The 27,889-nt window shown below is 51.8% G+C and overlaps 8 protein-coding genes across 8 annotated transcripts; 4 read left to right on the top strand and 4 right to left on the bottom strand.

Annotated features, from left to right (window-relative positions):
- Positions 1-2,294: 2,294 nt before the first annotated feature.
- M421DRAFT_74579 (uncharacterized protein) lies at positions 2,295-3,977 on the bottom strand (the record flags this gene model as incomplete). The annotated part of the gene is made up of 1 exon (XM_033597058.1): positions 2,295-3,977. The coding sequence occupies one exon, from the start codon at positions 3,975-3,977 to the stop codon at positions 2,295-2,297; it is 1,683 nt and encodes a 560-aa protein (XP_033443956.1).
- Positions 3,978-4,934: 957 nt separating this feature from the next.
- Positions 4,935-5,801, top strand: M421DRAFT_95969 (uncharacterized protein; the record flags this gene model as incomplete). The annotated part of the gene is made up of 1 exon (XM_033598355.1): positions 4,935-5,801. One exon carries the CDS (start codon positions 4,935-4,937, stop codon positions 5,799-5,801), a length of 867 nt encoding a protein of 288 aa, XP_033443955.1.
- A 523-nt stretch (positions 5,802-6,324) lies between these two features.
- On the bottom strand, positions 6,325-10,901 carry M421DRAFT_425586 (glycosyltransferase family 1 protein). Its single transcript, XM_033594119.1, has 5 exons — positions 10,544-10,901; positions 9,682-10,491; positions 8,628-9,632; positions 7,822-8,575; positions 6,325-7,773 (listed from the first exon to the last, which is right to left on the bottom strand). Exons 1-5 carry the CDS (start codon positions 10,780-10,782, stop codon positions 6,433-6,435), a joined length of 4,149 nt encoding a protein of 1,382 aa, XP_033443954.1. The 5' UTR covers positions 10,783-10,901; the 3' UTR covers positions 6,325-6,432.
- A 1,555-nt stretch (positions 10,902-12,456) lies between these two features.
- Positions 12,457-13,733, top strand: M421DRAFT_308105 (nuclease PA3). Its single transcript, XM_033589178.1, has 3 exons — positions 12,457-12,740; positions 12,791-13,257; positions 13,305-13,733. The coding sequence occupies exons 1-3, from the start codon at positions 12,671-12,673 to the stop codon at positions 13,695-13,697; spliced, it is 930 nt and encodes a 309-aa protein (XP_033443953.1). The 5' UTR covers positions 12,457-12,670; the 3' UTR covers positions 13,698-13,733.
- A 1,052-nt stretch (positions 13,734-14,785) lies between these two features.
- M421DRAFT_74733 (uncharacterized protein) lies at positions 14,786-15,619 on the bottom strand (the record flags this gene model as incomplete). Its single annotated transcript, XM_033597069.1, has 2 exons — positions 14,786-15,043; positions 15,125-15,619. 2 exons carry the CDS (start codon positions 15,617-15,619, stop codon positions 14,786-14,788), a joined length of 753 nt encoding a protein of 250 aa, XP_033443952.1.
- A 2,188-nt stretch (positions 15,620-17,807) lies between these two features.
- Positions 17,808-18,810, top strand: M421DRAFT_104295 (uncharacterized protein; the record flags this gene model as incomplete). The annotated part of the gene is made up of 4 exons (XM_033586999.1): positions 17,808-17,888; positions 18,045-18,275; positions 18,329-18,601; positions 18,661-18,810. 4 exons carry the CDS (start codon positions 17,808-17,810, stop codon positions 18,808-18,810), a joined length of 735 nt encoding a protein of 244 aa, XP_033443951.1.
- Positions 18,811-19,233: 423 nt separating this feature from the next.
- Positions 19,234-21,660, top strand: M421DRAFT_9484 (uncharacterized protein; the record flags this gene model as incomplete). Its single annotated transcript, XM_033598243.1, has 4 exons — positions 19,234-19,623; positions 19,674-19,747; positions 19,919-20,136; positions 20,189-21,660. 4 exons carry the CDS (start codon positions 19,234-19,236, stop codon positions 21,658-21,660), a joined length of 2,154 nt encoding a protein of 717 aa, XP_033443950.1.
- A 2,415-nt stretch (positions 21,661-24,075) lies between these two features.
- M421DRAFT_308077 (uncharacterized protein) lies at positions 24,076-26,188 on the bottom strand. The gene is made up of 4 exons (XM_033589177.1): positions 25,965-26,188; positions 25,675-25,912; positions 25,442-25,555; positions 24,076-25,393 (listed from the first exon to the last, which is right to left on the bottom strand). Exons 2-4 carry the CDS (start codon positions 25,903-25,905, stop codon positions 24,146-24,148), a joined length of 1,593 nt encoding a protein of 530 aa, XP_033443949.1. The 5' UTR covers positions 25,906-25,912; positions 25,965-26,188; the 3' UTR covers positions 24,076-24,145.
- Between the last annotated feature and the right edge of the window lie 1,701 nt (positions 26,189-27,889).

Raw genomic sequence — 27,889 nt, 5'->3', positions numbered from 1 at the left:
AGATAGGCGTTGGGGGGTCTGTGAAGGTAGTCACAGCCTCTGAGAGGCGCCTTAAGCCACTTGGGGTTCAGCCTGGTAACAGGGAGTGGGTGACGTTGATTGCCGCCATCAACGCCACAGGGTGGGTTATCCCACCCTTCATCATCTTTAAAGCCAAGAACCACGACCAGGCCTGGTATCATAACCCTCGGGATTAGAGAATAGGGGTTAGCGATAATGGATGGACAACAAATGAGCTTGGGCTTGCCTGGCTACAGCACTTTATCAAGCACACAGAGGTTAAGAAAGTAGGTAGTTACAGACTACTAATTCTTGATGGCCACGAGAGCCACAAGTCACTCGCCTTCCAGGATCTTTGTGAGGAGAACAATATCATTACCCTCTGTATGCCCCCTCACACCTCACACATCCTTCAGCCGCTTGATGTGGGTTGCTTTGCCCCCCTGAAGCGTGCGTACAAGGAGGAGATCCAAGTCTTGGCAAACTGCTATATCAACCACATTGACAAGAAAGCCTTCCTGGCTGCACTTACCCTAGTATTTGACCAGGCCTTCTCAAAGGACAATATCCTATCAAGCTTTAGAGCAACTGGCTTAGTTCCAGATAACCCAGAGGTGGTGCTATCAAGGCTTGAAGTGAAGCCTCGTACACTAACACCACCTTTACCTAGGAGTACCCCTTGGCAGCCTAAAACACTAAGCAACACCTGGGAAATAGAGGCTCAAACAACGCTAATTCTTAAGAGGATAAGGGACTATAGGAGTTCCTTACCTGAGTCTATTCTTGAGATAGTGCTGCAGGTCAAAAAGGGGTTAACTTTAAAGGTACACTCACACACGTTGCTTGAAGCTAGGATAGATAGTCTTGAGCAAGCAAATCAGGCTGCTTCTGAGCGTAAAAAGCGTAAGAAGAAGCGAATACAGAAGGGGGGGACCCTATCACAGGCAGAGGTAGAGGTAATAGTTACCCAGGGGGATGCTGAGGTTCGACTTGAGGCAGAGAGGCGTGAGGAGAGGGTGCAGGCAGGTGCTAGCAGCAGGGGTATTCCGCGCTGCAGGAGGTGTGGCAACACAGGACACAACAAGCGTACATGCAAGAAAGATACAGTAGAGATAGGCAATTAATTTAAGCTATTGCGCACTATTATATCTTGTTGTTGTGTTGAGTTATTCACGTTCAAAGATATATTGTTGCATTTAGTGATTCGCTCGGTGGGGTGATTCGCTCGGTGGTGGACCACGTTATCTAAGTATATTCTTACAACAACACGAGAATCTGCGACATTGAGACTTGATCTGTAAAAAGTAATTACTATTGCTACCATATGTGGAACAAGGAAGGACGCATGTCTCTACGGCAGCCACGCCACTACAATCATTTTATAGGAAAGCCCTGCATCAAATCTGGCAGTAGAGCATCACGTCTAATAGCAGAGCTCTGGGCGCCTTAGAATTACTCAACGTCGAATTCAGCACTAGTCGCTACAGGGCGAAATCTCTTGAACAATAAGTTCATGCACGCTTGCGGTTGAGTGCAGTTGGAGTGTTGCAGCTGCAGATGCATCCTGCCCATATTTTTTGGTAGATGTGCATCCTCGAGCCACTCGGTATCTTTGCAAACTTCACTTGCAAATCGTCTCACCTTTCGGCGACGCTTTCCCATGTCGAAGACTCACGACCTGAAGGTCACTGGGCCTCACTCTGATAACATAGAAAAGATCGACGACAAACACATCCAGTAGACTTCAAATACCTGAGAAAGACCGTTGCATCTTGCTCACTGTTGAATTTTAGGTTCCTCCCCACGACGTACCGCAACCTCAACTACTTTGTACTACACCCAGGAGGCGGCCCTTAATGCCATCATGCAAGCGATAAGCCGCGAGTGTCTCCTGTTTGGCTTTGGTCTCTGGTCACTTCTGGCGTTGTTCAGACCATGTAGACGACAGGAAAGGGTGCCATATTACGGGAAAGACGACGCAAGCTTTGGCTACGACGTGACGGCCTGCCTCCTGGTCGCGCACGCCGAACAAGTTCATCCCCTCGTCTACGCTCAAGGGATGAGCTTGTGGATAGGACTCACGCAAGATCCTCGATAGATACAATTTCTCGAACGCGATCAGGAGCAAGAATGAGGTCGACCTGTTTGTCAGCAAGCCAGACTCCATCTACGATGTGCAAAAGGCGGAGATCTGAACAACATAATTTGGTTTTGATGATATACCTGACACCACCTTAATACGACCGAAGTCCTCTCTAACACGGTCCAGACTCCAACGCACACCGCGGCGCCCTTCAACCCTGCACAAATTCGTCAGGCGCCAACAGCTTCTCCAACTTCTCCTTGATAAACGCCTCCGCCTCGGGACATCCCTTCCCAATTAATCCCTCAAACGTCTGAGCATTGACCCCACACATCGCCGGAATTTGCTTGAATAGCTTCAGACACAGATCCATCGCGTTGCCCTCCGCGACCGCTCGCACGATTGCATTATACATGGCCGACTTACGTGTATACACCGCGCCCCTAGGCGTGAAATCGCGCATAGCATCTGTGTAGATCTGCACATACTGATCAACCTGCCAGTCCATGTGCGGCATGTCGCTCGCCTCGTGCTCTGGGACCCAGCAGCGGCGCAGGAAGTCTGGAACCGCGGAGTAACCGGCGCAACGGGGTGTGGTTGTGCAGCCTTCCCAGTCAATGATGCCTGTCACGTTGCCTTCGTCATCGCAGAGGATGTTCTGGAAGTCGAGGTCTGGGTGGCTGAGGGTAAAGGTTTCGGGCTCCTCGGTAGCGAGAGGGGCGATTGTTGATGTGGCAATGAGCGGATGCGAGTAGAGGATATTGAGGAGCTTGCGGACACCGAAGATCATGTTTTCCGTGTCTGGATACTCGTCGAAGTCGGGGCTGTGAGTGCTGGGCCACTTTGTGTCGATGCCGGCTGTCATATATTCTTGGCTGGAATCAAACGGGCCGTACTTGAAGATCTGCTCATCGGATTCCAAGTCTTCTGGCTTCATTTCGTAGGGAGACTTCCACCGGTAAGCGCAGGTGACATTTGGCTTCGCGTCCGTGATGAGCGTGTCGGTGAAGTCAGGCATACCGATCTTGTCGAATCGTAGATACTCAAGCTTTGACATCTGGAATGCCAATGAACGTAGGAAGATGAGACGCTTAATCTCAGTCTCAGGCGTGACGTTGCTTGTAGTCTCATACGTACGGTTGCCTGGCTGGTCGTACCAGATCATCTGGGCTGGGCGTCCTCGCATTTGTTTCATCAAAATGTAGGGCGCGCCGATGATCGTTTCGAGCGTATTATTGAACGCAACGATCTTAGGTACAGGCACAACCCGCTCGATATTCAGGTACTTTGTCAGAGAAACCTCGCAGCGCATGTTATGCGCATCGCCTTCCCGCCAGCGGGCCTTCGTCCCAATTGCAGGGATGCGAACAACGTATCGCTTGACCCGCTTGTTGACAACGGCCGCCATCATCACAATATGGTTGTAGCCTCCGCGGAACCGCGACTCGATGCTGCAGTCATCGAGGCTTACGTTGCGATTGGGCTTTTGGTTGATTGAATCTCGCAAGAGTTGCCTCAGGGATCCATCTGTAATCAGCTCAATCACATCCCACTGGTGGCGCTCTCGCGCGATCTCCTCTTCACTGTCGTCAGTCCCAGTCGTGCGCGGTAGCGCGACGCTTTCATTTGCTCGTGATGTACGTGTCACGGAGATCTCCTCTTCCGTTGCTGGAGGGGGAGCACGATGCTCTGAGTCCTGTTCATCATCAAGCTCGACGGCTTCCTTCTCATGCCTGGAATCGGAATCTTCTGACTGAACTAGATTTGTATCAGTGTTGTTTGAGTCTACTGTAGCAGTGGTCAACGACTTTGAAGTGTCTGCGCCACACGTGGGGCAGTTCTGTGTTGCAGGTGTGCATTGATAATCTGAGGTGATGATATTACCTTCACGCATAGAAGCACCAGGAAAAGGAGGAAGACCCGCAGCTGTCAAACCTAGCTTGAAAGACGGCAAGGAGTTGACTGGAGTTGCCGCGGTCTGGTTCGAGGTGTTTGAACCGACGGCGAACGTAAGGCTATTGCTACGGGTCGAGCTGCTAGTGCCGTACACAGGAGCCACCTTATAGTTCTGGAAGAACTCAAAAAGGCTGCCTCCCTTCATATAATCATCATCGAATACAAGTATCAGTAGGCTGCGAGGGCATGAGGAATACAGAGAGGTCTCGGTAGTGTCGTTGCGATCATGCTTGGAAGCAGTTCGGTAACGACGGTAGCAATGACGTAGAGTATGTACCATCGACATCTTCCCCTTTCGCGAAGATCGAGTGAAAGGCGGAAAAGTCACAGGTGGGGTCGTGAGGGGCGTGGAATACTGTGTGGGCGTCAAATCACCGTCAGGTGTCCTGTACCACAAGGTCTTGAAGCTACTGAGGATACCCATGTTGATCTACCCCCGAGGCGCGGGTTGTTATTGGTTGGAAGGAAGGTTACAGATGGCGGTATGAAGAAGGCGAGCTGCAGACGGGAGCGAGCATAGGAGACGTGGGCCGTTTGATTTGCGGACTAGCTGCGTTCGATGCGTTGCTATTTTTTTCACAGTTGACTTGTTCACGCTGCGGAGCAAGTTCCATCGGTTGCCTGGCAGTGAGCGAGTGTGACTAGAATGCAAGTGCTTTCTCGACGCTGCGTATTGTTGCTTTCTAGTTCTGGACAAAGCCAAAGTGAATCGTCCGCCACTTTCAGTATGTTCTACGCACCAAGGGAAGGTCTGATGGCAGTGAAATCAGTGCTGCTTGAGAGTTTATCTTCAACACAACTCCCTGATTTCCACTACAAAGTGCATACACCTTCTCAACCTGCATCAACAGTTAGCTTTCGCCATCGATTGACAACTCACATACGCACCTCTACCATGTCCATCTTCGGCTTACCATTAGGTCGACTCTACGGCCCTGCGTGGTTGAACGGCGAGCTCTGGTTCCCTGGCTACAAATGCGTCTGGACAGCAGAGAAAGATCAGTCCGGCCATCACTGCCCAGATCAGAAGTGCGACGCAGAGATCAAGACGCGTTGCTACGATCAGCTACACGTCGCCTTCTGCCTCGAGGCCATCACCATGGCGAACGGCCATAAACGCTTCTGTGGTCACCGCTTCCAGGCAGAGTCACCTAAAGCCTGTGCCCTCCACGGTTGGGGCACCAACAATGAAAACCGCATTTTCCAGCATGCGAAGAAGCGCATGCCCTTCAAATTGCCAAATCTGATCCCACACGAACAGCCTGGCTGGGAAATGGTCCTAACCCACCTCGGTGGCCTACATCAGCCAGTCCACATACGCACAGGCTTAGTCGACGGCGAGTTCTGCTTTGTTCGCGTTCTCTCGTGGAGAGCAGACGAGCAGCCAGACCAGGTACATGAGATCGCGCGCGTCAAGACCAAAGAGCTGCAAATGACTTCGACCGATCCGCATGTCGGTCTTGTGGAGGACAAAGCCGTAGTCCAGATAAGCCCGGTGAAGAAAGGTATTCAGGCGTTGGCGAAGACTGAGCTGAACGACGAGGAAGAGTTCAACAACCCTTGCTCCTTCCAGAAATACGTCAAATTCAACGCACTGAGTGTCGCTGAGCGGAAGTTGGCCGAGAAGAGAGCGAAAGAAGCGAAGAACACAGCTCGGGCAGCAGGGCGTGCGGCTACGACCAAGGGCTGCAAGAGGTACGTCCAGCTCGACGCGACAAAGCAGCTTCGAATGATGAACGCCAAGAAGAAGCAGTCGCAATAAGTGAGTCAGTAAGTCGTGAGAAGTTCTCTGCAGGTAGCGATTGTTGAAGCCCGCCCGCAATAGTGTCTCCATGTGCTTCGATGCTTGGTGAAGATCATCGTGACCAGGGTATCAAACGTTGGCCATGTTTCGATAGAAATTGGGTGAAGTGGCAACCGAACCAACAATCGAATTGTGTTGGAGTGAGATACGTTTGGCGCACCATGGTTTGCAGCGGTATCGTTCAGGGTTCTCTCTCTCGCGTAGGTACGTATTCTAGGTACGCATCTACAACAGGCCGGCGTGTAGAAGTCGGGCTGCTCTCTAGACGTGATCTCTCCGGCCATTCGAAAACCGCTTGAATATAAATTGGTACATGTCTGAGAGAGTGAATGGAGTTGTGTTGCTTTAGATGATTAGTAGTAATGTGACGCGTTGAAGGGATGAAAAATACTGGTGTCGGAACACAGTCGCAGGTCGCGTACTTCGTACGCGTCAAGATTGGGGCCAACAAGCGCTTAGTCAAGATTAATTCAATATCGGTCTCTTGACAACGAGGGAAGGAACAATATACAAAATGTTATGAACTAAGCAGGGTATCAATCAAATCAGGTTTCGTACGCAAGGTGAGCCCTAATGTTACTTTTAGCACTCAGGAGCTACCGGAACCAGCACCAGCACCAGAGCTCTCGCCGGCTGCGTCCCTACCCTGTAACCTTCTCTGTCTGTGTTCCTCTTCCATCAGGCTCTGCTTCTTGATGTATTCCATCACGATCTCATCCTCGCTCTTCTCTTTGCTCGCATTCTCCCGCCTTTGTTTCTCTGCCCTCTCGCTCTCTTCCAGCGCCTTCATCAACTCCTCGTCTTCAGCGCCGGCATCCGCTGAATCGCCTGCAGCAGGCACAGTGCCGCTCTCCTGTGCGCCTGCAGCACCCTGGTAATCCTGAGGATAGTGATCCTGCAGATGAGCAAGCTCCTTGCTCTCGGCGATGATGCGTTGGAAGTCTGCATCGTTCTCTGTGTCGCTGCTATCCCATTCAGAGTCCGAGCCATGTTGTCGATGGCGCGACGTATCAAGAAGTGACTTTCGCAGTGTCTCCTCGAGCAAATTCTGCTCCTCTTCAGTTGCACCGGTACGACCAGCTTCTTCCATGCTAGCGTGCATTGCACGTTTGAACATCTCTTCTCCATCCTCCTCGCTCGCACCAGCTGGTGCACGCTCAAGCTCGGCCACAGACGCACGGATAGCACGTGCAAGGACCTGGTCCTCCTCTGCATTTCCGTGAGAGTTCTCAGCAACGGAGGCAGCGATGGCAGCTTCGAGCTCTCGACGCTCAGCCTCTTCTTCGGCGATGAGTTGAGCATCGAGCTGTGAATTTGTCTGTTGAGACTGCTGCGACTGCGTGGTCGACACACGTGACATACGCTCTTGCTCTTGCTGCTTCCAGGCGGGCAGGGTGTTAGAGCTTGTACGAGAAGCTGGCTCACTGACTTCGCTGTAGCTCGTGTGCTGGCTCATAGTGGGTGGAACTGACTGACGCGCTTCCGGCTTCTGGAACTGGGAGTCCACTCTGTTCCATCGATGTTCTTTCCGCTTCCGCTTGTCAGCCACAAGTGATTGCAGTGAGTCCATAGTGTCTCCTCCGGGGTTCTTCTTCTTCTTCTTCATGTTGACCTTGACGATCTTCCACCTGCTGACAATGTCGGCACGCTCCCGAGGAGACACTTCAATGGACTCGTCGTAGCCCTGCGACATGCGCGCTGCAATGATGTAGTTTTGGACACCACTTCCCTTGCTCTTGATCATCTCCTGGTACAAGCCCTTCATGGCATAGCCTGGGACTGCCCAGGCACCGCCCATGACGCGGAAGGGTACACTGAAGATACCACGGCCAACGCCCTTGACAAAGCCAACGCCACCTTCCTTTTTGGCACCCTTGTAAGGGTCTGTGACGATGCCGGTGATACCATCGTAGAGACCGAAGCCGAATTGCTGTCGTGAGTTAGGGGAAATCATGTCGCTTCTCGAGATGGTACTTGCCTTCGCTGCTGTAGTGATCCCGCTCTTGAAGTCGGTGACGTTATCGACCTTTCGCACCTCACCACCATACAGCTTGGGTACATTGTGGAAGCCCTTAGCGACGTTAAGTGAGAAGTCCATTGGCGACTTAAACCCTGCACCGACAATACGTGCGAGGCCCTTCCCAGTATCGACAGCAGATTCAACCTGCATGTTCCTCAAATTGTCTGTGAAGTTTGAGGACGAGCCAGTATCAGACCGAGATGGGCCTGTGCTGGAAGCCGAGTTCTTTCGCTTAGGTCCATCGGCATCTGGTGACAGGAGTCCGCGTGACGAAGGTCGTGAGCGTTGTGCTGAAGCTGATACTGCCTCGGTCATGGAAGTAGACCTGTGAGAAAGTGATCCCGGCGCACCTGGGCTTGTTGCCGCTGCACGCATGTTTGCTTTTTCGTCTAATCCAGGTGATTGTACCATTGGAGGTGTGCTCTCCCCGCTCAACACGGAGTCTGCACCTGTTGCAGTTCGCGACGTTGTCGGACGGCCTGAGCGGCTTGAATCCCCGGCATTGGACGTGCCTTCAGGCTCCTGTGCCCTTTCCTTGCCCTTCTTCGAGGCAGCTCTAGCATCAGGATGAATGTTGAGCAGCTTCAATGTCTGGATGGGCATATCTGCAACTCCCATCATCATCGATGTTGCTGTTCCGGTCAACGCACTTGCTGCTCCGGAGACAGGGTCCCAGGGGCCCTCGTCTGTCTGGTACTCGCGAGCACGCGCTCTGTAGCATTCTATCAGCAGGTCACATGGTTACGATTGATTGTCTGACTTACAACTTCAATTCCTTAAAGTCGATCTCGCCTTCCTGAGCAAGTACAGTCGCTGCCTTTGCGCTCAGCTTTACCTGCGTTCGCTTTACGCGCCACACAGCTGGTCGATCGGAGACCACAGCGCATCGCAGATCGTCATAATTCAGCATCTGATGGAAAGACTGCGCTCCGCTCTGGCTTCCATTCTCCTGTTTGATCTTGTTGCAGAGTTCTTGTGCCCGCTCTAAAGACTGAGGTTCAAGGGCCTTGTTGATCGATTCGGCCAGCTTCTCAGCTGTCAGCTCCTTATACGGTGTAGGATCAGGACCCGCGCCAGCTCTGGCTACCATGGCACCCCAGAATGGCTGATCGCCGAAGAATGGCACTACTACTGTCGGTCTTCCAGCAGCAATACCAGCGGCTGTTGTACCAGCACCACCGTGATGTACTACAGCTGAGACACGCTTGAACAACCAGTCGTGAGGGCAATTTCCGAGCATGAAAACGCCTTGTGGAATGCCGAGTTCATCTGCTCCCAGGCCTCCCCAGCCCTTTGAGACTAGCGCTCGTCTGCCTGTGATCTTGACTGCATCGAATATCATCTTCGTCATAGCGTTTGGATCATCGACAACGATCGAACCGAAACCGATGTAGACAGGCGGCTCGCCTGCATCGAGGAATGCTTTGAGTGCAGGCTCAGGCGTGTAGTTCTGCGCTAGGTCAAGGAAGTAGAAACCTGCGATGGAAATGTTGTGGGACCAGTCGCTCGGCTTCGGGATCAGTGCGGGTGACCAGCAATATGTGAAAGGGACTTTCATTCGCGCCAGCATTGCTGGTGCCCATATCATGCTGATGGGATCCATCGACAGGCTCTCCTTACGAAACCTGTTGATGATATCCCCCAGTCCTTGCCATGTCAGCAGGTCAACCATGATATATGACATGTAATTCGTGATTGTAGGATCGGCATTCGACGATTGAATGTTCGCGAGTGGGTGAGGAAACTGTTGGGTCGGTGACCACGGCATCCTATAGTTGTTTTAGCCAATGTTGCTCTCTTTTAACAACAAATACGTACGTAAACATCATGTGCAGTGGTATACCCAGCTTCTCTGCGCAATGGATATGTCCAAACGCAGGAGGGTTCGCAATGATGGCGTCAGCTACAAAAGGTTTCTTGAGCTGCTCAGGGAGCTGCTCCTCGACGCCCATCCATTCCTCGACTGTCTGCTTAAGCGGATCCACGCCCAAGCCATTGCCAGGCTCGATGCATGATCTCCACGTCCCGCGCAAGATCTCTGCAATGCCCTTCCTCCTCTTGCCTACGTCGCCGCTCCACAGCGTGTCCATGCCAGGCATCAGGCCAGGATTCTTGACCATGAATGCCATGAGCTCTGCAGGGTCGCCGCCGATACTAAAGAACTCTAGGCCATTCTCGATAACGAAATCCTTGAATGTTGGATGTGTGGCTAGTCGTACTCGGTGACCATATGTGTCCTTCAGCACCTTGCCCAAGGCGACAAATGGTTGTACATCTCCTCTTGATCCCACAACTTGTATGACGATATTCAGAGGTGGAGGTGGGCTCTGTCCTGGAGCACCACCGAGCGACTCGGGAATGTAGGGTGGAGGTGGCTCTGGATCTTCTTGCGCCTGGGTGAGCTGGCGTTGGATTTGCGGTACGATGAGCTGTGAAAGAGCACGGCTCTTCTGGTTGATTCTGATGTTCACTCGACCATCCTCGGCGACAGTTGCGTTCGTGTCGAGCTCGTCATTGTCGCTCTGGAGCGTGCCGGGGACCTCGCTGTAGGCCGGTGGAGAGAGGTCGGCGGGCGTCGCGTGCTGTTCATCAACATGGCCCAGGTCATGGTATGGTTCTGCTGTAGTTCTACGTATCATATCAGTAATGAGCCCTTTGCGTGGCATACTGCTATACTGACGTAGCTGACAGCCGCGAAGAATCGGAGGGTCGATAGGAGCCGACATATGACGACGCCTCAGGCTTCGACTCTGGCGGCGGTGGCGCATTGCGCTGAGCTGTAGGAAGTGCTCGTGATAAGTTGGTAGGCGCGTGTCCTGGTGGCTGTGTTACGCCCTGTTCTGAGTACTGCGGTGGGTGTGTTGATGGTGCCCCACCATCGCGCGCGTTCGCGTCTGAGGGGTTGTTGGAGCTCGACATCGAGACTCGTGCAAAGGAATGGGGTATCAAACAAGCATGCCAGCAAAACGGAGAGTGACGATGTAGAGAGAGGCCTGGACCAGGAAGGACGAACTGTAGTAGCCTGATTTCAAGGTGACGGGAGCTTACGCTATGATGCGGAGTTGTGGGGGTCCTATTGGCTTCCAGAAAGGAAGCTCGTCATCAGTGGCTGTGCTACTCAAGGAGCAACATTTGAAAAGCGCTTCTGGCATGCAGCCACCACCTGAGCTTCTTGTCTACGAGTAGTGGCGGTTTGCACTACGCGTTCTGGCCCCATTCACGCTCGTCTGCCACAATCTCGCCAGTACGACCTCGCCAATCGAAGAGCTCCACATTCAAGCACAGCTTCGCGATCTACTGTCATCATCTATCATTCGCTTTGCGCAATGAAAGCTTTGCGATGCGAGACCCGGATCAAGGCAGACTTTCGGCGTTACTACGATCAATGTCGTATCCGGCCGTACGGCGCATAATGTATACTAAGAGAATGCGTTCAACGCAAAACTTCCGTCACACGCAGCAGGGTAGAGGCAGTTGAAGACCCTCCCATAATCGACTTGAGTGATTTACAGATGCCTTCAAGGATTTGGACCTTCCTCGAGAGCGAGTCATCTAAAATGATGCTACGGCTCTCATAAAATCTTCAAGATAGGAGTCAGCAATCACTGCAGCCCAGCTAAATGCTCAGTATGCGTACTTTACCACAGATGTGGCCACACCGTGACGACTCCGTCCACACGAGACTTAACGTTGACCTTGTGCACCTGGCTGAGAGTCAAAAAGCTGTCTGCATTTTGATTGGTCTTCTTGATCGCCATAGACACCTGCACAGAGTTCTTGGCTGACCAGCTAGTTGCTTTGTCAAAATGTGGTTCTGAGAGACTGGTGGTTGATGTATCGACCTCTGAGGACGTTGCGGGACTGTGAGCGGTCTGCTGTTTGCTTCCTATTGTACTGATCGACATGGCGCATGACTTGAGAGGTTGAGCTCGTGACAGACTTCTGTGTAAAGCTGCTGGTGAAAGGCCATAACGATGATTGAGGCGCATCTTGGTGGACGCTGTTGAACTTGATGTATGGATGAGAAGTTGGCGATAGGCAAGTTCTAGCAGTTTTCGCACTGGGAAAGAGCACTTGGAGGGTGAAACTCCTGAATTTAAAGGTCAGAGTAAATGGCAGCGGCTACATTTGACGACATTCGTTTGTTGGCTACAGTGAATGTGCGAACTTCCAGTGAGACAGCCGGAGCTACTGATCGAGGCAGCTGCGAACCTGAAGCAAGGGGACTACAATATGTCCAGTGTCACACCAACATATCTCGATTAAACACATCGAAGACACTATTCTGCAGGCTCTAGCCCCGGTCTCATGAGTGTGCATCTATGGTAGGACTGTGAACTAGCATACGAAGCTGTATGAAGACATGGAGTGGCTGTGACATCATCACACAGCACAGAACACTGAACATCAGAACGGTTTATAGGGCAGTCTGCGTTATCTACGATGCCGAGCAGAGCGTTGTACTTGATATGCCTGTAGGGAGAGTGTGTCTCCTCAAGCAGATGTTTACTTTGTGACCAATTAGGTTACCGGTAGCCGCTTTGGACCCTGCATGCTGTGGAGACATGCGCGTCACAGCTCACATGCACCTGCCGCGCTCCAGCTTCAACTTCGAGGATACAACATTGACGCGTCTTGTTATCAACACCGCATAGCCAACCATAGTAAAATAATTCTACTCTTCTTTGTCAAATATACGTGTCGACCCGCGTATCCCGTCCACCTTTACCATTAGCACTATCGACTCGTCTATATTTTCATCCTACTCACAGTAGTAGAACACCCGGTAAGGAAGACACGAGACATCATGGTCCCAACGAGGATATTCCTCGGTGCCGCTGTCTGTCTTACTGGAACAGTGGCCTGGAACACAGATGGTAAGGGAACACCGGCTCAGATTACTCGGGCTACAGCCGACAAGATGCAGTACACAATCAGATTGGTTTTATGGCCGAGACATTCTTATCCCCCGAGACGACTTCGACCCTCGCCGAGATCCTCGAACCGCAGTACAATGGCTCCATAGGCCGCGCAGCTGCATGGGCAGACGGCTACGCGCATACCGCTAAAGGGAGCTTCTCATACCAATGGCACTGGATAGATACACACGACTTTCCTCCGCAGCATTGCAGCCTGGACTACATGAGCGACTGCGCTGAAGGGGGTTGTGTAGTCAGCGCCATTGCAAACCAGACTGGGATACTGAAGGACTGCATCGAAGATGTGAGGTCAGGCGCGCTGAGTGGAGGCAGCAACTTGACGTGCTCATATGCGCTCAAGTGGGTGTCGCATTTCCTCGGCGATATAGCACAGCCCCTTCACGCCTCTGGGCGTGCTGCAGGCGGAAACTTCTACAGGGTAAAGTTTGCCAACCATTCGACTGAGCTGCACGCTGTAGGTACTCCCTCGGCCTTGCCTTTGGCTCGATACTGACAGGCTAGGCTTGGGACGGATATATCCCCTACTACGCCGCCAAGGTCATAAAACCATTTTCGAATCACTCGATCGATCCTTTCTTCGAAGACTTAGCATCTCGAATCCGGAGAGATGGTTTTTATGAAGCCCCGTACATGTGGATTGCCTGCAGCGATCCTTCAACACCTGTTGAGTGTGCAACAACATGGGCTACAGAGAGCAATAAGTGGACATGCGACTATGTGTACAGGCATCTGCACGGAGATGAGGACCTGGGATATAATGGCTATGCGGACGGTGCTGTGCCCATCGTCGAGCTGCAGATCAGCAAGGCTGCGTACAGGCTGGCAACTTGGCTGAACAAGTTGGTTGGTGTCGAGGGTCCAGCATTGGACGGACAGGAAACGCTCGAGCTCTGAAAGAGCATACAATGCCTACCAGTCAAGTTTTGGAATCCACACGGCGGGTTTGAAGACATCTTCCAGCTATGCTACATCTTGTGGCTCTTTGAGTGATTACCACGTACAGTCGCAGGCCCAAAAGAAGCTTCTATACCATGCCCAGTTCCGCATAGCACACGGTGCCTACCTCTAAGCCCTGACTCGTAAGTAGAAACGCCCTTTTTCCTCGTCCGAGGAAATTGTCGTCCTTACGTACCACACTTTCGCTTCGCTCTTCGATATTGAAGTTTCACACAGGCCATGTGTGGCTGCATACCGAGAGTCGAACACGGAGTGCAGCTCATTTCTTTTCAGAAACCAAGTAGACCGGATATATATTGATCGCTTCGCAACGACGATTCGCCTACTACTCAGTATCCACCAACGATGAGCGACTGTCCAAAATAAGGTGCCACGGCAGTACATCTCGGCTCCTGCATCGATCACTATGATGTGTCCCTGTTTCCGTTCCCGGAGTCGAAGTCACTATTGCTCGATATAATCTGGATCATCGATGAAAAGGTTTGTACAAGCTCTATTCTCCCAGCCATTCGAATGCGAGTACTGTGTGAATCATCGTGATGGTGGCCGTAGCATTAATCACCGTTGGGAGTGCCATAGACGTATTGTTGAGACCGGAAATAGTGGACTGGGTGAGCAACATGGCCAAGGACTGGGAGGTGTAACTAAAGAAGTAGAGAAATGACCGTAGACTCATGACACCATCAATGAAGCAGTGGAGTACATGACGAAGTCTCTCTCTCCTTGGTTCTCAAACTATTATCGTCATCCGTTCCGTCTTCGTGCGTCTCATTCGCCCTGTCGTGCTCCACCAACACCAAAACGCCTTCAGGTATACACCAACACCGAGTTTAAATAGACTCCATAGCCTTGAGTGAGTGTAACGAAAAGCAAAGGAGTTAGGACACGTTGTGTCTCGTGGGTATCAAGTTTGTCGATGAAAACGCGACCACCCAGTATTAAGCGAGAAATAGGAAAGCAAATCCGTAGAACAATATGAGCCAAAGTATGGTCTCGACAAACGATATGGAGTGGCAATTGTATACTCACATCTCCGACCAGTGAGTATCACCTAAGCGATCGTACTCCTGCTGCGACCTGCTTTTCTTATCTTTCTTCTTCTCGCTCGTACTTCGTCGTAGCAGCGACTTCATCCTCGTCGCAAGTTTGCCAAGAGGCGCTATTTCCGTCTTTGGACTCAGCGATGGCTGGACCTTATCAGTTGCGTCTTGTAACCTCGCTGTCGCTTCCTCTTCTTCAACGAGCTTCTTTGCCTGTATCTCCGCTTCGTTGCGAAGAATGTCCTCTGCGCTGATCGTCTTCGCAACCTTGGGAACATTCGTGGTAGTGGCTCTGGTAGGCGCGATCGGTTTTGTCTTCTTGACTGGTCTTGATAGTGCCAGGGGGGTCGATGATGCAGTCGGCAGCTCCGGCCTAGCGAGGGTGCGGTCCTCTGTTGCTGGAACGATGTTGACTGGCTGCTTGACGGGTGCCATCATCTCCCATACTGGCTCTGTAGGGCTCGAAGGGAGTGACGAAGAAGACATCGACCAAAGTATTGTGACTTGAGAGTTATCCCATTCTCCGCCCTCTTGTCTTGGCGAGTAGGCTGGTGTGGAAGGTGCTGAGTCGATGAATGTGCCAAATGAGTTTGCCGACATAGGCGGTGACGTTGGTCCTGGTGACAGAGGAGTCATTGGCGATGAGTCCGCTGGTGAGTTAGGTAGACCGATGACCGAGAATCTGTGAGGTCGCTCCGGTGACAAAGTGCGGGATGCCTTGGGCATGCCGTGACTAGACAGTGGCATGTGGAAGCTGCGTCTGTTGGTGAGGGTAGATGTAGAGACCGGCGTAGGTGCAGGAACACGAAGAGACCCCATGGTATAGCCTGCGTTACTCAATGCACAGTAAGCGCCTGCTGTGACCTTTGATGTTCCAGAGCGAATTGATGTAGACTGTGTGCGAGTCGAGGGGAAGAACAGGTCAGTATCAGCCTTGGGATACAGGGTATTAATGACTTCGATAGTGCGCAGGCAGCAAACCCAACATGCGGGGTCTCATTGGAAGAGGGGAAAGACAGGAACTGCGCCCCGAAGATAAAGAACCAACAACAGCAAGGCAGAAAGCAGTGCCACCTGAGGCCGGCAGGCTACATGTTCGTTATATGAATGCACCATACGCGCGTACTCCACGCCGTAAACATGCGTTAATCTTACAGGGGAGCAATGCCAAGATCAATGGTGCCAGGTATGGTGGTGGCGACGTAGAGTTAGTATACTTGAGTATACGCCGCACTGCAAGCTTTAGCAGCTCCACAAAGTGCTTATAGGGTCAAAATGACACCACTTCCTGGTGTAAGACGGACAGTTGAAGGAAGTTGTGGACCCAAAGGCGGAGGGAATTGGCGCCTCCAGCAAGAAGCGGCGCTAAAATCGTATGCTCATTGGCCTCAATCAACAAGCCGCGGACGCGCATGGCGACAACGCCGCAAGTCATCAGCGGAAGCGGCTGGGAGATGCAGACGCCAATCGGTTTGGCAGTTGAGGGCTGAACGAGTGTCGATTCTTCCCTACCGGTAAGTGGCGGGTCAATCCGCATCCCTCGCTGTGTTGGTTGGTTGGGACCTGACGCGGCCAGTTGGCTGTGGGCTTTAGCCAAGGAGCTTACCGGTATGCCATCTTACGCGCAATGACAGCAAAACTTGTTCACAATTGTCTGGAAAAAGCTGGACGAGTAGCGGAATCAGAACTCTTAGTTCCATAGTAGATTAGAAGAGGGAGGTTTGATGGTATGTGGTTCGGCCCCACTGAACTACTCGCGCCCACCACAAGCTTCGAGCTTTGGTCATGAGTTCGCGATCCACACCTCTCAACGGCTGGCATCATTGGTAGGAATTTGGTAGTACGAATCGAATTGGAGCCATGCCCCAGCTGATATGAGCCTACAGCTGAGTTCGGTAAGGGTTTTCATGCAATGTCCTGCGACGCAGACTGCCCGCTTTGCACAAGTGGAGACGGGTAAACTGCTTCGGTCCGGGCAGCTTTCAGATCACTTTACAAACCACCGGTCAAGATAGGATCGACTGATGAGTATTTTTGCTGACTGAACCATCTTCAGACGCCTGAGGCTCGAAACATCTTCAAGGGTCTTGACTCTTTCACAGCCGACGGTCGTTGCATTGTGAGACTTGTGAAAGTCGCCTTTTTGGAGATGCAGCTCGCGTCAATGCGTCTAGTAAGCGCTTTGCTCTGCATGAAGGATGCTTATTGCATATGGAGGACGAAGGCGAAGCTTCAAGATGCCTCTCGGCCAACCACGCTAACGGCTTGGCGGGAGTGACCTTCCAAATCTGACGCCAGCTCGAAACGGGAAAGGCGTTGTTTACTAGTCACGATGCTGAGCCTCAGGCATTGCCTGAGTCAGTCTCCATCGTCCTGTCTTGACGACATCAATCTTTTTCGGTCACCTTCTACCTTTTAATGGCGTCGTCAGGGAGACAAAGCCCTTAAATGCGTTCACCTGCAAGACGAGCGCTCTGGGACTGCCCTGAAATCCGGGCGTTGGAATGGCGCCGAAAACTCTATCTCTACCTTAATATCAACATTCCGCTGTTGTAGCCGCCTCGCATCCCTTACTAAGGATTCATGATCGATGTGGTGCCTCCGTTCTCTCGAGTGAGATGGGAAGACTATCGTCGAGGAAGTATTAGGTGTTTGAAGGCGTCATCGCGTGTGTGACCTTAAAGTAAGTGTATAGATTGGGAACATCGCATTGTGTTGTCTTGCAGCTGCATCGTATGTCCAATGTCAAGATTGGGGCTTAGCCACATTCCGACGGCCTCCACTCCCGTGTATGCATCACCGCTCAACTTCGCCAAGTTTCGACTGGAGCCATCATGTGGTACAGTACATTCCTCTGCCTCATCACCTTTGCCGCTCGTAAACAAGATCAACCTCTGTCTCGCTCACCATAAATGGGACGTATCCTAGTAAGAGGAGTCTCACAACGGCCTACAGCTTCATCTACCACGTTCATTCCCGACACTCCTTCCCATCCGCTCATTTCAAGATGAAGGCCAACTTCCTGGCACTCGGTCTCTTTGGCCTGGCTGGCGCCTCGGCCGTCCTGCCTCACGATGACTACAAGCCTGTTGAATACAAGCCTAAGCCTACTCAGCCTTCTTACCCGGCGAAGTCTTACCCCACTAAGGCGCCGGCTCCCAAGTACGGCGGTGACTACGCAACCAGCCCGGATTACGCACACGAGGATGACTACGAGACTGGCTACGACTACAAGAACTCCAAGGGTAGTACGAGCAGCTGGAAGCCCAAGTCGAAGAGCCCCGAGTTCTTCAACCTCCGCGTCGACGAGAAGTGCAACGTTGTCAACGGTGTGCCTGAGGCTGCCGCTGACTGCCCTTTCAATGGATACGCCATCAGACTCGAGGGCGGCATCTTCATTGCCACTCCTTATAACAAGTGGTGGGACCCTAAGCTTCCCACCTTTTTCGTCGACGACGACACACAGCTGTACACTGTAAGCCGCCTACTGCTGACATCCCATGGTTCACCTACTGATCAGATATGCAGGTCAGCAAGGACCCCCTCCAGGTCTACATTGACGGCATTACCGGTGCCCTCAAGTACACCAAGATCGGCTGGCTCCCACCTAACGCCATTGCGATCAGCTTCTACCACACCGGTAACAACCCTCTTGGTCTGGTCGACCCCAGCCCCTCGTACCTCAGCTGGCCCAGTACCCAGGGTGGCAGCTTCTTCGGTAGTCCTTGGGTCCTCTGCCCTCTCGGTAGCACCCTTCAGTACCAGATCTTCATCAACAGCGAGAACTTCGGCATCGGCGGCGTAAGTACCCCTTCAGCTATAACATCAGGCAGAAAAGATGCTAATACTACAATCTCTAGCCTGCAGGTGTTGCCAAGGACCCCGGCTCCTGCGTTTCTCGCAACCTTGCCGCCGTCAACGCTAACCCCTGGAAGCAGGAGAGTAGCCCTGCTCCTTACTACCCTCCTCAGCCTTACCCTGGCTACGGTGGCTCCGCTGGTAACTACTAGAGGAGCTAGCAAATACCTTGCAGCACGTATCACTACTCGCAGTCAAGCAGCATTGTTCAAGGAGTCTCATGCTTGTAGTTTACTTTCTTACATTCCCTCCGTAATTGCCCCCTACAGATCCTTCATGTTTTCCAAGTTGTATTTTAGGTCAAATTGAATACTAGTGCGGTTCGATAGACAGTCAATCTGAATCCTGTTGCGTCATATGAACTTTGTGCATTGCCACATCTCTTATTCACCTTCACTTTCATGTTGCCACCGCGAAAATATTGTTCGCGTCGCGTCGCGTTTGCGAGGCAACCGCACGCCCCCCCCTGCGCCTTCCTGCTCTGCTTCACTTGAACCTTAACACCCCGCGCTCATCTGCACTCCTCACAAACGCCTTCCTGCCGCCGTCGATTCACGATTGACACTCTCTGAGCCATGTTCGGTATCGGCCCTATGCTGCCGGTCATACCAGCTGCAGAAAAGGGCGGCCGCTCCTCCAAGAAAGTGCAGAAGTGCAATTCCAAGCAAAACCCTGGCGCAAAAAGCCACGAGCTCACCATAATGCGACGCCCGTCAACGACCAGGACTGAGAGCACTCTCTTCGATGACAACGACGACTACGCAGTGCAAGATCCTGCTTCCACGTCACATCACCAGCGCAACCTCTCACTTATAGTGGACTTTGACCTTGACTATGCAGCGGCGCAACTCAAGCTTGGCGAGATCTCGGATCTCGAACTTGCGCTCTTTGCGTTCTGGATCAAAGCCAAGTATGACAATTATCTCATGGCCAAAGAGCTCGTTCGAGAATTGGCGCTCGATCAGGTCAGTGTCCAGTCGTCAAATGGCCTAAATGTGTTCACATTGACTGTTAGGGCTACAATGTGGACAAGATCACCAACCCACGTATACGCAAACTCCTTCAGGAAGTGCACGACATTCGCCCAAGGTACGTCCCCACGAAGACCCCTCTATCAAGGTTGGCGAATTCAGATGCCTCACATCACGACCAGAAGATGAACTCTGTGGAGTCACCTATCTCAGTCACGACGTGTAAACGAATCTGATTTGCAGCCACTACCGAAATCTCAAAGACAAGGTCTAACAAGCTGGTTTCTAGGGATCCGCGACACGCCAGACCATTGGAAGGTCCATTCCTCGGCCAGACACGGAGCTCAGGCATGAGAACGAGTGGTAGCACCCGCGTTGTCAGCTCACCTTTGACTGCTCGGATGGACACGCTTCCCCCTTCACTGCGGCTAAAGCGAGAGCTCGCCGTGCAAGAAGCCGCTCGATCTACAATGACGTCGAACGACGTTGCCGACTACCCGCCGAACAGTGAGTACAGCGCTCACACTGTACAGTTTATAACGAGGCCTAACGCTTATAGCCCCTGATCGTCCGGCACCACTGAGCGTGAAATCACGAGGCTCACAGGCCAGTAAGTCGACACCTATGCCGACCAGCATCCTGCGTTCAATCTCTACACCCATTCGTGCTCAGCGTAAAAGTTACTTGGATCCGGTACCTCAGAGAGACTCCATAGTCAAGATTGATGGTAGCGAGGCTCTGGGTCGTCTCTCCTTCACTGCTGCCAAGCACTCACGTCGAAGCACGAGTGACGTCTTTGACGCTGCCCAGAACGTCAATCAGAGTCATAGCAATGCTTTCACTGATAGACTGCAAAACTCTGAAGACAGACGTTACGGTACGCCTGGGAGATACATGCACCGAGATTCTGGTGGGCCCGCATTAGGCCCATACCAGCTCGACGCTTCGGACATTGCGTCGGTGTCAAGCTACGGAACATTCACGAGTCTCATGCAGAAGAACAAGAATCGGACCAGCACAGATGTAGCATGTGATGGAGGAGTCATCGGAGACCAGTCTTTTGATGCCCTCGAGTCTTATGTCGGTTCTGAAGATGAGGATGAAGGGTCCGTCCTGGAATCAGCCTCGATCAGTGACGAAGAGAACCCGACAAAGTACCACTTCGCTGGCCAAGCACTACCTTCTCAACCGTTTATCACAGGCCCAGTACCAAGATCTTCGGAACATCGTGCTGCTGTGAAGGCTCGTCGCAAGAACCAGGCACTGAGTGTCTCCTCACAGGCAATCAACTTCCACCGCCCACTGCCTCTGCGGAGCTATGAGAGCGAAGCAACTATGTTCGTCACCACTGGTTCGCAGGCAAACTCGGGCCACAACCGATCGAAGTCGGTCACTAGCATGATCGCCAGTAGACGGCCCGCAATGGAGACTATGGCCCTCCCATCTCTAGCATGCTCCGTTCAAGAACGCACGAGTCTTGATGACATTGAGCAAGAGTTCTACGGGAGTGACATCTCACAAATCAAGATATCGGAGCAGGTGGACCGAGACACAGCGTCGGTCTCGCAACGCTCTTCGAGTGCATCTACGCTGGCAGCATTTCCAATACCTCCTATGAATAACCCTGTTGGCGAGCTTCCTATGCTGGTTTCGCGCGCCGTCTCATCGCCTGGGTCTTTACAAACGACAGCTTTACAGCACCCAATAGCATCTGCATCGCTCGAAGATACTTATCGTGCTATCGTCAGAGTCGCCATGACAGGGGTACTCAAGCGCACTCGAGTCCGAGGCGAAGGACTACAGGCTGTGGACTGGGAAAAGTTGACAAGTTTTGAGCGAGCCTGGCGGGAGATGAACGCGTTCCTACTGGTGACTATCTACGGAAGGCTGAACGTCGCCTTGGATGAGACTGATATCAATTACATCGACAGCATTGCGCAGGAGCTTCGCAATGAGTTGAACAATCTTGAATCTACAGATTGGGTTCGCCGCATGTTCGAGGCGGATGCTTTGGCGTCTTCTCAACAATAGTGGAGGAGAAATTCCGCAGAAGTTGCGCTGTCGAGGTCTCAAGTTCGGGGATGTGGCGAGGCGATGATGGTCCTAAGGTTTGGGGAGCGATCATGCAGAGATTAACTGGCTAGACGGACCGCTTTAAGCGTGAACGCTGTGAACGCCAAAGGGAGAACTCACATATTTGGCGTGACTCACTATATCAGTGAGGTCGCTAGAAGTATCTAAGTGATCATGCATTCGAATGATAACTCGTACTTTTCACATGCCGATTAGTTGGAGACTTACCCCCGTGATGCCTTTGTCCTACAAGCTCTACTGCAGAACTACCAGAAACCTACGATTATCAGTATCATCGGGTAGCTTTTTTATTGCCTTCGATACTTGGTATGAATTGCAAGCTTTCGCAGCTTGGTCAGCGTTAGTACGAAGGGGATTGCAAACAAGTATGATGCCGCACAAAGCAGCATGTCGGGCGATCATATGACTATTTGTTATCTTAAAGAAGGCATATTTTGGCATACCTTAAATTCAAGGAAAGAGTGTTCAGTACAGGATTGCGCCGCTGAAGCAAATTGAATGGAGTGCCCCCCCCCCCCCCCCCTGTAAGCTAGTCAGGACGGAGCTATACAATTTTCTCCCTTTAATCACAAACTTACTGCAAATAAATTGCAGTCCAAAATGATACCGTGATCTATATTTACCTACAAGCTACTCCTAGGTTATCGTTGATAATATCAGACGCTTTGGCTGAGCATAGGTTTGCGAGTGTGGTTAGCGCAGCATCGACGGCGCACGCATGGGTTCACTACAGAAAATGATACTGTTTATCGCAGTGTCTTGGTTTCACAGATTTACATCGCTCACAGATTTACATCGCTCGCAGATTTACATCGCTCGCATTAAGTTGAAAGTCATTAGTCCTGATGTTGGATTACCTGGACGCACAGAGTAACGTTAAGTAAGCGGCTGATGACATCTTCTGTAAAAGCAAGGCTTTTGAGTTTTGGGCAATCATTTGAGGAAGACGGCAGACTAATCTTGAGCGTACTTAAAATTAAATATCTAGACCCTAATTTCCGTCGTCTGCTGCACTTCTTCGACTTACAGGATCGTAGGACCGTGTCGAAACACTGTCCTCACGACGAATCCAATACACGCAACACTTTTCAATTTAGCGCACTATCAAGAATGTAGAGAATATGTTCTGACCAAACAGTACCTACGATGTTATCGTCGCAGCCTTTTGGGATTGTCTTCTAGTGGCCACACCGCTCGTCTCCTATTTGGAGACACTTGCAGCCGCAACCCACTTATAGTAAGAATCGACTTCATCATTTGCCCTACCAATCTGGTTTGACGTCCAATATCCGCCACCTAACACAGCATCCCAGCAACTTCTGTGCATCACGCACCCTGCATGCCTGTGTAACATGTGACTCTACGAGATGCCGTGTAACCCTCCCTAACCAGGCATCACCCAGGAATGAGCCGCTGCTACCCATGGATCTGCCTTGCAGAGCTCTGCTAAGGTAGTGGGGTCACGTACAGGCCTCCGGATGTATGTAACGTCCTCCGAGTGCTCCAAGGATATTCCTGGCTACGCGGTGCACAGCGCTGCAAGTGTCATGCAAGGATCCTGCGACGCGGTCTAGACTAGGGAAAGACAATCGGGGGTGCGAGCGCCGGATACGAGAATGGCAGCCTGCTTCATCGTGCATGATGTGAAACAAGCGTCTTATGGCTGCTTCTGGGGCGGTGTGCATGTTAGGAGGCATGTGTTGGGATGGTGAAGGAGGCGGCGGAGGCGGTGGAGGCGGTGAATGTTGATCTGGATACTGTCTGTGAGAACGATCGAAAAGAGAAAGAAGGCGTGCAGATGTGCACTTGCTGTAGCTTTAACGATAATGCAGGTGGCAGTAGCAGCTGAGCGTCAAGGAGCAGCTCAGGAGTTTCGTTTTTTTGATGACATTAGTGCACTATATTGGTGCAGTTACAGTACGTGATCCTAGTACTTTGGAAGCCGAGCCGCGCATGCGTGTGCCGGTCTTCTTTCAAAGCCATGACAATGAAAGCGTCCTTCTGTCGATGACGATTCGTTCAAATGACAGCGCAAATGAGTGGCCCTGACGTGTGTCAACAACCTGCGAAGGGATGTGACGAGGATAGTGATGAAAAACGTGATGTATAATAGAGAAACACTGTTGCGCCACCGAGCTGAAATGCACAAATGTGATGTTAACCGAATAGATGGATATAATGCTGGAAGCAATACCAGAATATGCGAGGACCGTGCGGTTATGACCGATGTCCACAGTGCTCAGGACCTTCCCGAGGCCCAAACAAGTAGCGACATCATATGAAAACGCCAAATAGATGAGGTGACCAAGTAAGGGCGATCAAAGCACGCGGGAAAGAGTCAGAATGATAAGCGAAGCAGTGTAGGGTGAGGGAGCTTCGAGTAGCCGTCATGTAACAGAATGGAGCGTGACCAGAAGTTTGCTTAAAAGCTACTGTTGAGATTGGAGGTCGAGGCATGACGCAACGGAATATTTCGCGACTCGAATGACTCCCTTGTAAGGTTCTCCATGTTTGGTGCATCGGTTGGTTGGCTAAGAGGCGTATATTGGCGCCCACTGACAAGATTACCAGAAGAGCTATCGCCAGGGTAGGATGGCCGTCTGGAGGAGCTATTAAAGGGGTACAGGCTTGATGAAGAGCCGTTTCGTGGAAGCTCAGTCAATGATGCAGAAAGATCGCGGGATTCCCTAAAGTTCGAGTATGCCGGCGGGGTTGGTGCGGTCATGGCCGACGAATCAAGAAATGGCAAGGTGCTGAAGTTGAGCTCAGCTGTTGTTCCAGTGTTCTTCGAGTTGGGGATATCTGCTGCCGATATCCCGGTCGCAGAGAAGTCTGGCGAGACATCGCTTGCGCTCATCGGTGCCAGAGGGGTTATCGGTGGTGGCATAGCTGTCGTAGTCGTTTCGTTGACTGCATTCATCAGGTTATCGTTGGCAGCTGCCCAAGTCAGGAGTGGTTTAGCAAAGGAGCTGCTAGTATAGGAGGGAGTCGCATTGCTGAAAGATGGTGTGGCAATCGCCTGAGATGAGCGCAGGCGTTGGCCTTGTTGTTGATCGAGAGCATGACATAGTCCGTGACCTGGATTTGGCTGTGGCTTGGGAAGTCGTCTACGCGTCGGCGTGATTGCTACTTCTGTTGGCTGGGTCTGTCGTTGGCGATGCCTCTCCGGGAGCGTTAGCTGCAAGGAAGACATGTTCAGGGGTGAGACCGGCTCTGGCGCAACAACTGGTCGTACGTCGGTTTGCAAGTATGGCAAGCCATTGGTGATGTAGGAATGGCCGTAGTCCGAGTAGTAACTGGTCGTGGGTTGGTGTTGTCGCGCAGTCTGGTTCGTCCAGCGATACGATGATCCGTACATGTTCGAGCCTGCTGGCGTAGTTGGCGTTGGTAAATACGCCGAGGACTGGTCGAAAGAGCAGTCATCGATGGGCGATGTGTCATCCCCATAAGATGTAGACCATTCCGGAGCGTAGGCTGGTTTGGCATCGAGGTGACTGTATGCGAACTTGTTTTCCAGCTGAGGATACGACTGGCTGTACACGCTGCGGTGATATGGGCCGTTCCCACCAGCAGAATAATTAGGCATCATATCGTGAGCTGATGCCATACTGGCGAGGCTCTGCACCATGTTGAAATTGTCCATGACCTTATGGACGTGATCCGATCCGACCTGCAGCTGTTAATAAATCTCGCCGAGGTTCGAAGAATTAATACGTACACGATGGAACTGACAGTAGCTGGCTTCAACGCCTGCTACCTTGCAATTTTGACAGCCTTGACCATCACCTTTATCTCCAGAGCAGCGGATTTTCCTCTTTCGACAACGCGCACACTAATTCTGAGGTTAGTCGCTGCTATGTAGATTTTGTTACTAGGCTCAAGTAGTATGGCCTTGCGGGTGCCATGATGAGAAGGTGTATTAGCGGGCGACGGAGGAGCGATCAAACTTACAGCTACTGCGATACGCCGTCTGGCGCCTGGCTGCTCTGGTTGGAACTCATCTCGCTCAGCATGAGCTCGATTTCGCAGCCCACTGACGGGGCCTCCCATGGGGTAGGCATATGGATCCGCTCGAGGGTAGTCATAAGACACACGGCGCTCATTGTAATAGGTCTCCGGGAAGGTACGAGCGGAGGCTGGACGCGAGAAATGGCGCGGGCCGTCGTAGTTCATGGACGACATTGGTGTTCTTGATCAAACATCAGGCATGCTGAAGGCAGGTGCACGGTCGGAATACGTACCCACGGTGTAGACGAAAGCCACCCTGGCTCTTCTTCCAATGATCGATCGGCCGTCAGGATGTTGGTGTCGGATTCTGAAACGGGTTAATCCAGCTCAGTATCAACAGGAGCCAAGTGATCCTCATGCAAAAGGAACACTCTACTCGAGAGGGATTTGCTGGATTACCAGAAGCCGATGAAGCAGCCGTCGGAAGAAGGAATGGGCGTATCGAGATAGTAGAGGATACGACAGAGACTTTAATCTCCGGTTGATAATGTTTGCTGTTCGGTGTAGTCGACGAGAGCGGTTGAAACAGATCTGTGAAATCGTAAGGCTGGCGCGATGCTGAAGTGATTGGCACGATACCCACCAGGCTGTTGTGCCAATCAGATCCGGTTACTTGCATGAGTATCGCCCCTGCAGATGAAGGGGCACACCGGATCATGGACCAAGTGATTTGAGAGACGTGTGAGACATTGCACGGAATAAGATACTTTCCTGTATAGAGAGAAATGGCAGCAGCAGCTACCTGAAGATCAAGACAGCCCACCTTGATGCGCATATCTCCGACGGACCATTATATCCCATGAGGCTGTGAAGCTGACATCCTAGTTTGAGCATCGCATTCGAAGCCTCTTGTTTTGCAACCAAATGCGGACCTCGAACGAACAGCACACTGGCAGCACAAAGCGTTTGCTCCTGGCCGCACGGTCTCACCGGGGAAGCGGGATACCTGTCAACATGTCATTTGTCGCTCGCCAACTTGCATTTGCGTACTTGACAGGTCCCTGGACGGACAGCCAGCACTAGGCAACTCATTGTCCAGAACTTCACAAATCCCACATTGGTAGCGACATATGAAGGCAGAAGTGTACATGACGCCCACTTGATCCAGCAAGTGCAGCCTTCCCAAACGTTCAGAAAAACGAGAGAGCAAGTCTGCTAATGCTCGAACATCGTTACAAATCAAAATCTCGGTAATCAGCCCGAGACATCCTCCTGAACTGGGCACCTGCACGTACTTCTAGGCGAGGCAACTGCTCAGATCGGTGTTCGCTCAGCGAACTTTGTATCGCCCAAGCGACATGTTGATCTGATACTATTCCCTTGCAGGGGTATCCTGGGAGGAAAGCCCGGCAGGAATCAGGACGCAACCACGATTCTCCCAAAGGAGATTTTCGGATCCGAATACATCTAGCTGCGTTAAAGCACCGACCAAGCCCAACATCGAAACTCATTGCAGTATACGGCGTACGCGGGGAGCGCTGGATAACACTTCCGACGGCACCTTTGTGCACTTATGTTAGCCTGCACCAGTCCTGTGAGTGGGCTGTTACTAGGGTTTCTATCATTTAGATCTGAATGTACCACTCCAATGTCTACAGCAGTATCGGACTGCACGCACTGACTGTGGCGTATTTGTGGGTCTAAGCAAACAAAAGCAGAGTGATGCCCAGGTAAGACGTAGGCTTTGCTCCGTGGGTATCGTCATCCTCCAGCTTCGCAGATGAATTCAACAGCGACCTTGCAACATCGCAGATGCGTGCGAGTTTTTGCAGCAGCGACCAATCGACCACGGCTAACAATGCTGAGAGTGTAGCAAACACTACCATGTGCACAGACGAGTCCCGACTGCATAGGCGGGTATCGTTACATAGTGGAAAGCCAAGATTATCTGTCGAACGAGACCGGCGTCTTTTCTGGCGCAGGGAGTGGTGCAAATCTCTCAACCTCTCAGTCAAACTCCTGTAGAAAGAATTTCATGCATGGGACATAGACTGCTCGTGCCGTGCGTGAATGTTGACGGTGCCAATCATTATCAACTTACATCGAATCGAACCAACCTACATGAAGAATGCTAAAACGAAGGTGCATCTTTGTCGACCATTTTGGAGATCAAGGCGATAGTGCTGCGCCGTGGGAAGGAGGTTGAATGGCCGGATGA

This window comes from Didymella exigua (assembly GCF_010094145.1).
Source record: "Didymella exigua CBS 183.55 unplaced genomic scaffold M421scaffold_47, whole genome shotgun sequence".
Lineage (NCBI taxonomy): Eukaryota > Fungi > Ascomycota > Dothideomycetes > Pleosporales > Didymellaceae > Didymella > Didymella exigua.
This window is presented reverse-complemented; position numbering and strand designations above follow the sequence as displayed.

Bases quoted from the DNA above. Each gene is read 5' to 3' on its own strand.
- M421DRAFT_425586 (XM_033594119.1), bottom strand. From the start codon at position 10,782: ATGTCGAGCTCCAACAACCCCTCAGACGCGAACGCGCGCGATGGTGGG. The intron at 10,492-10,543 runs GTCAGTATAGCA...TATGATACGTAG, and splicing joins TCTTCGCGGCTGTCAGCTAC to AACTACAGCAGAACCATACC. The intron at 7,774-7,821 runs GCAAGTACCATC...AACTCACGACAG, and splicing joins GGATCACTACAGCAGCGAAG to CAATTCGGCTTCGGTCTCTA.
- M421DRAFT_308105 (XM_033589178.1), top strand. From the start codon at position 12,671: ATGGTCCCAACGAGGATATTCCTCGGTGCCGCTGTCTGTCTTACTGGA. The intron at 12,741-12,790 runs GTAAGGGAACAC...GACAAGATGCAG, and splicing joins AGTGGCCTGGAACACAGATG to TACACAATCAGATTGGTTTT. The intron at 13,258-13,304 runs GTAGGTACTCCC...CTGACAGGCTAG, and splicing joins ATTCGACTGAGCTGCACGCT to GCTTGGGACGGATATATCCC.
- M421DRAFT_308077 (XM_033589177.1), bottom strand. From the start codon at position 25,905: ATGTCGTCCATGAACTACGACGGCCCGCGCCATTTCTCGCGTCCAGCC. The intron at 25,556-25,674 runs GTAAGTTTGATC...CCTCAGAATTAG, and splicing joins GACGGCGTATCGCAGTAGCT to TGTGCGCGTTGTCGAAAGAG. The intron at 25,394-25,441 runs GTACGTATTAAT...TAACAGCTGCAG, and splicing joins GCTACTGTCAGTTCCATCGT to GTCGGATCGGATCACGTCCA.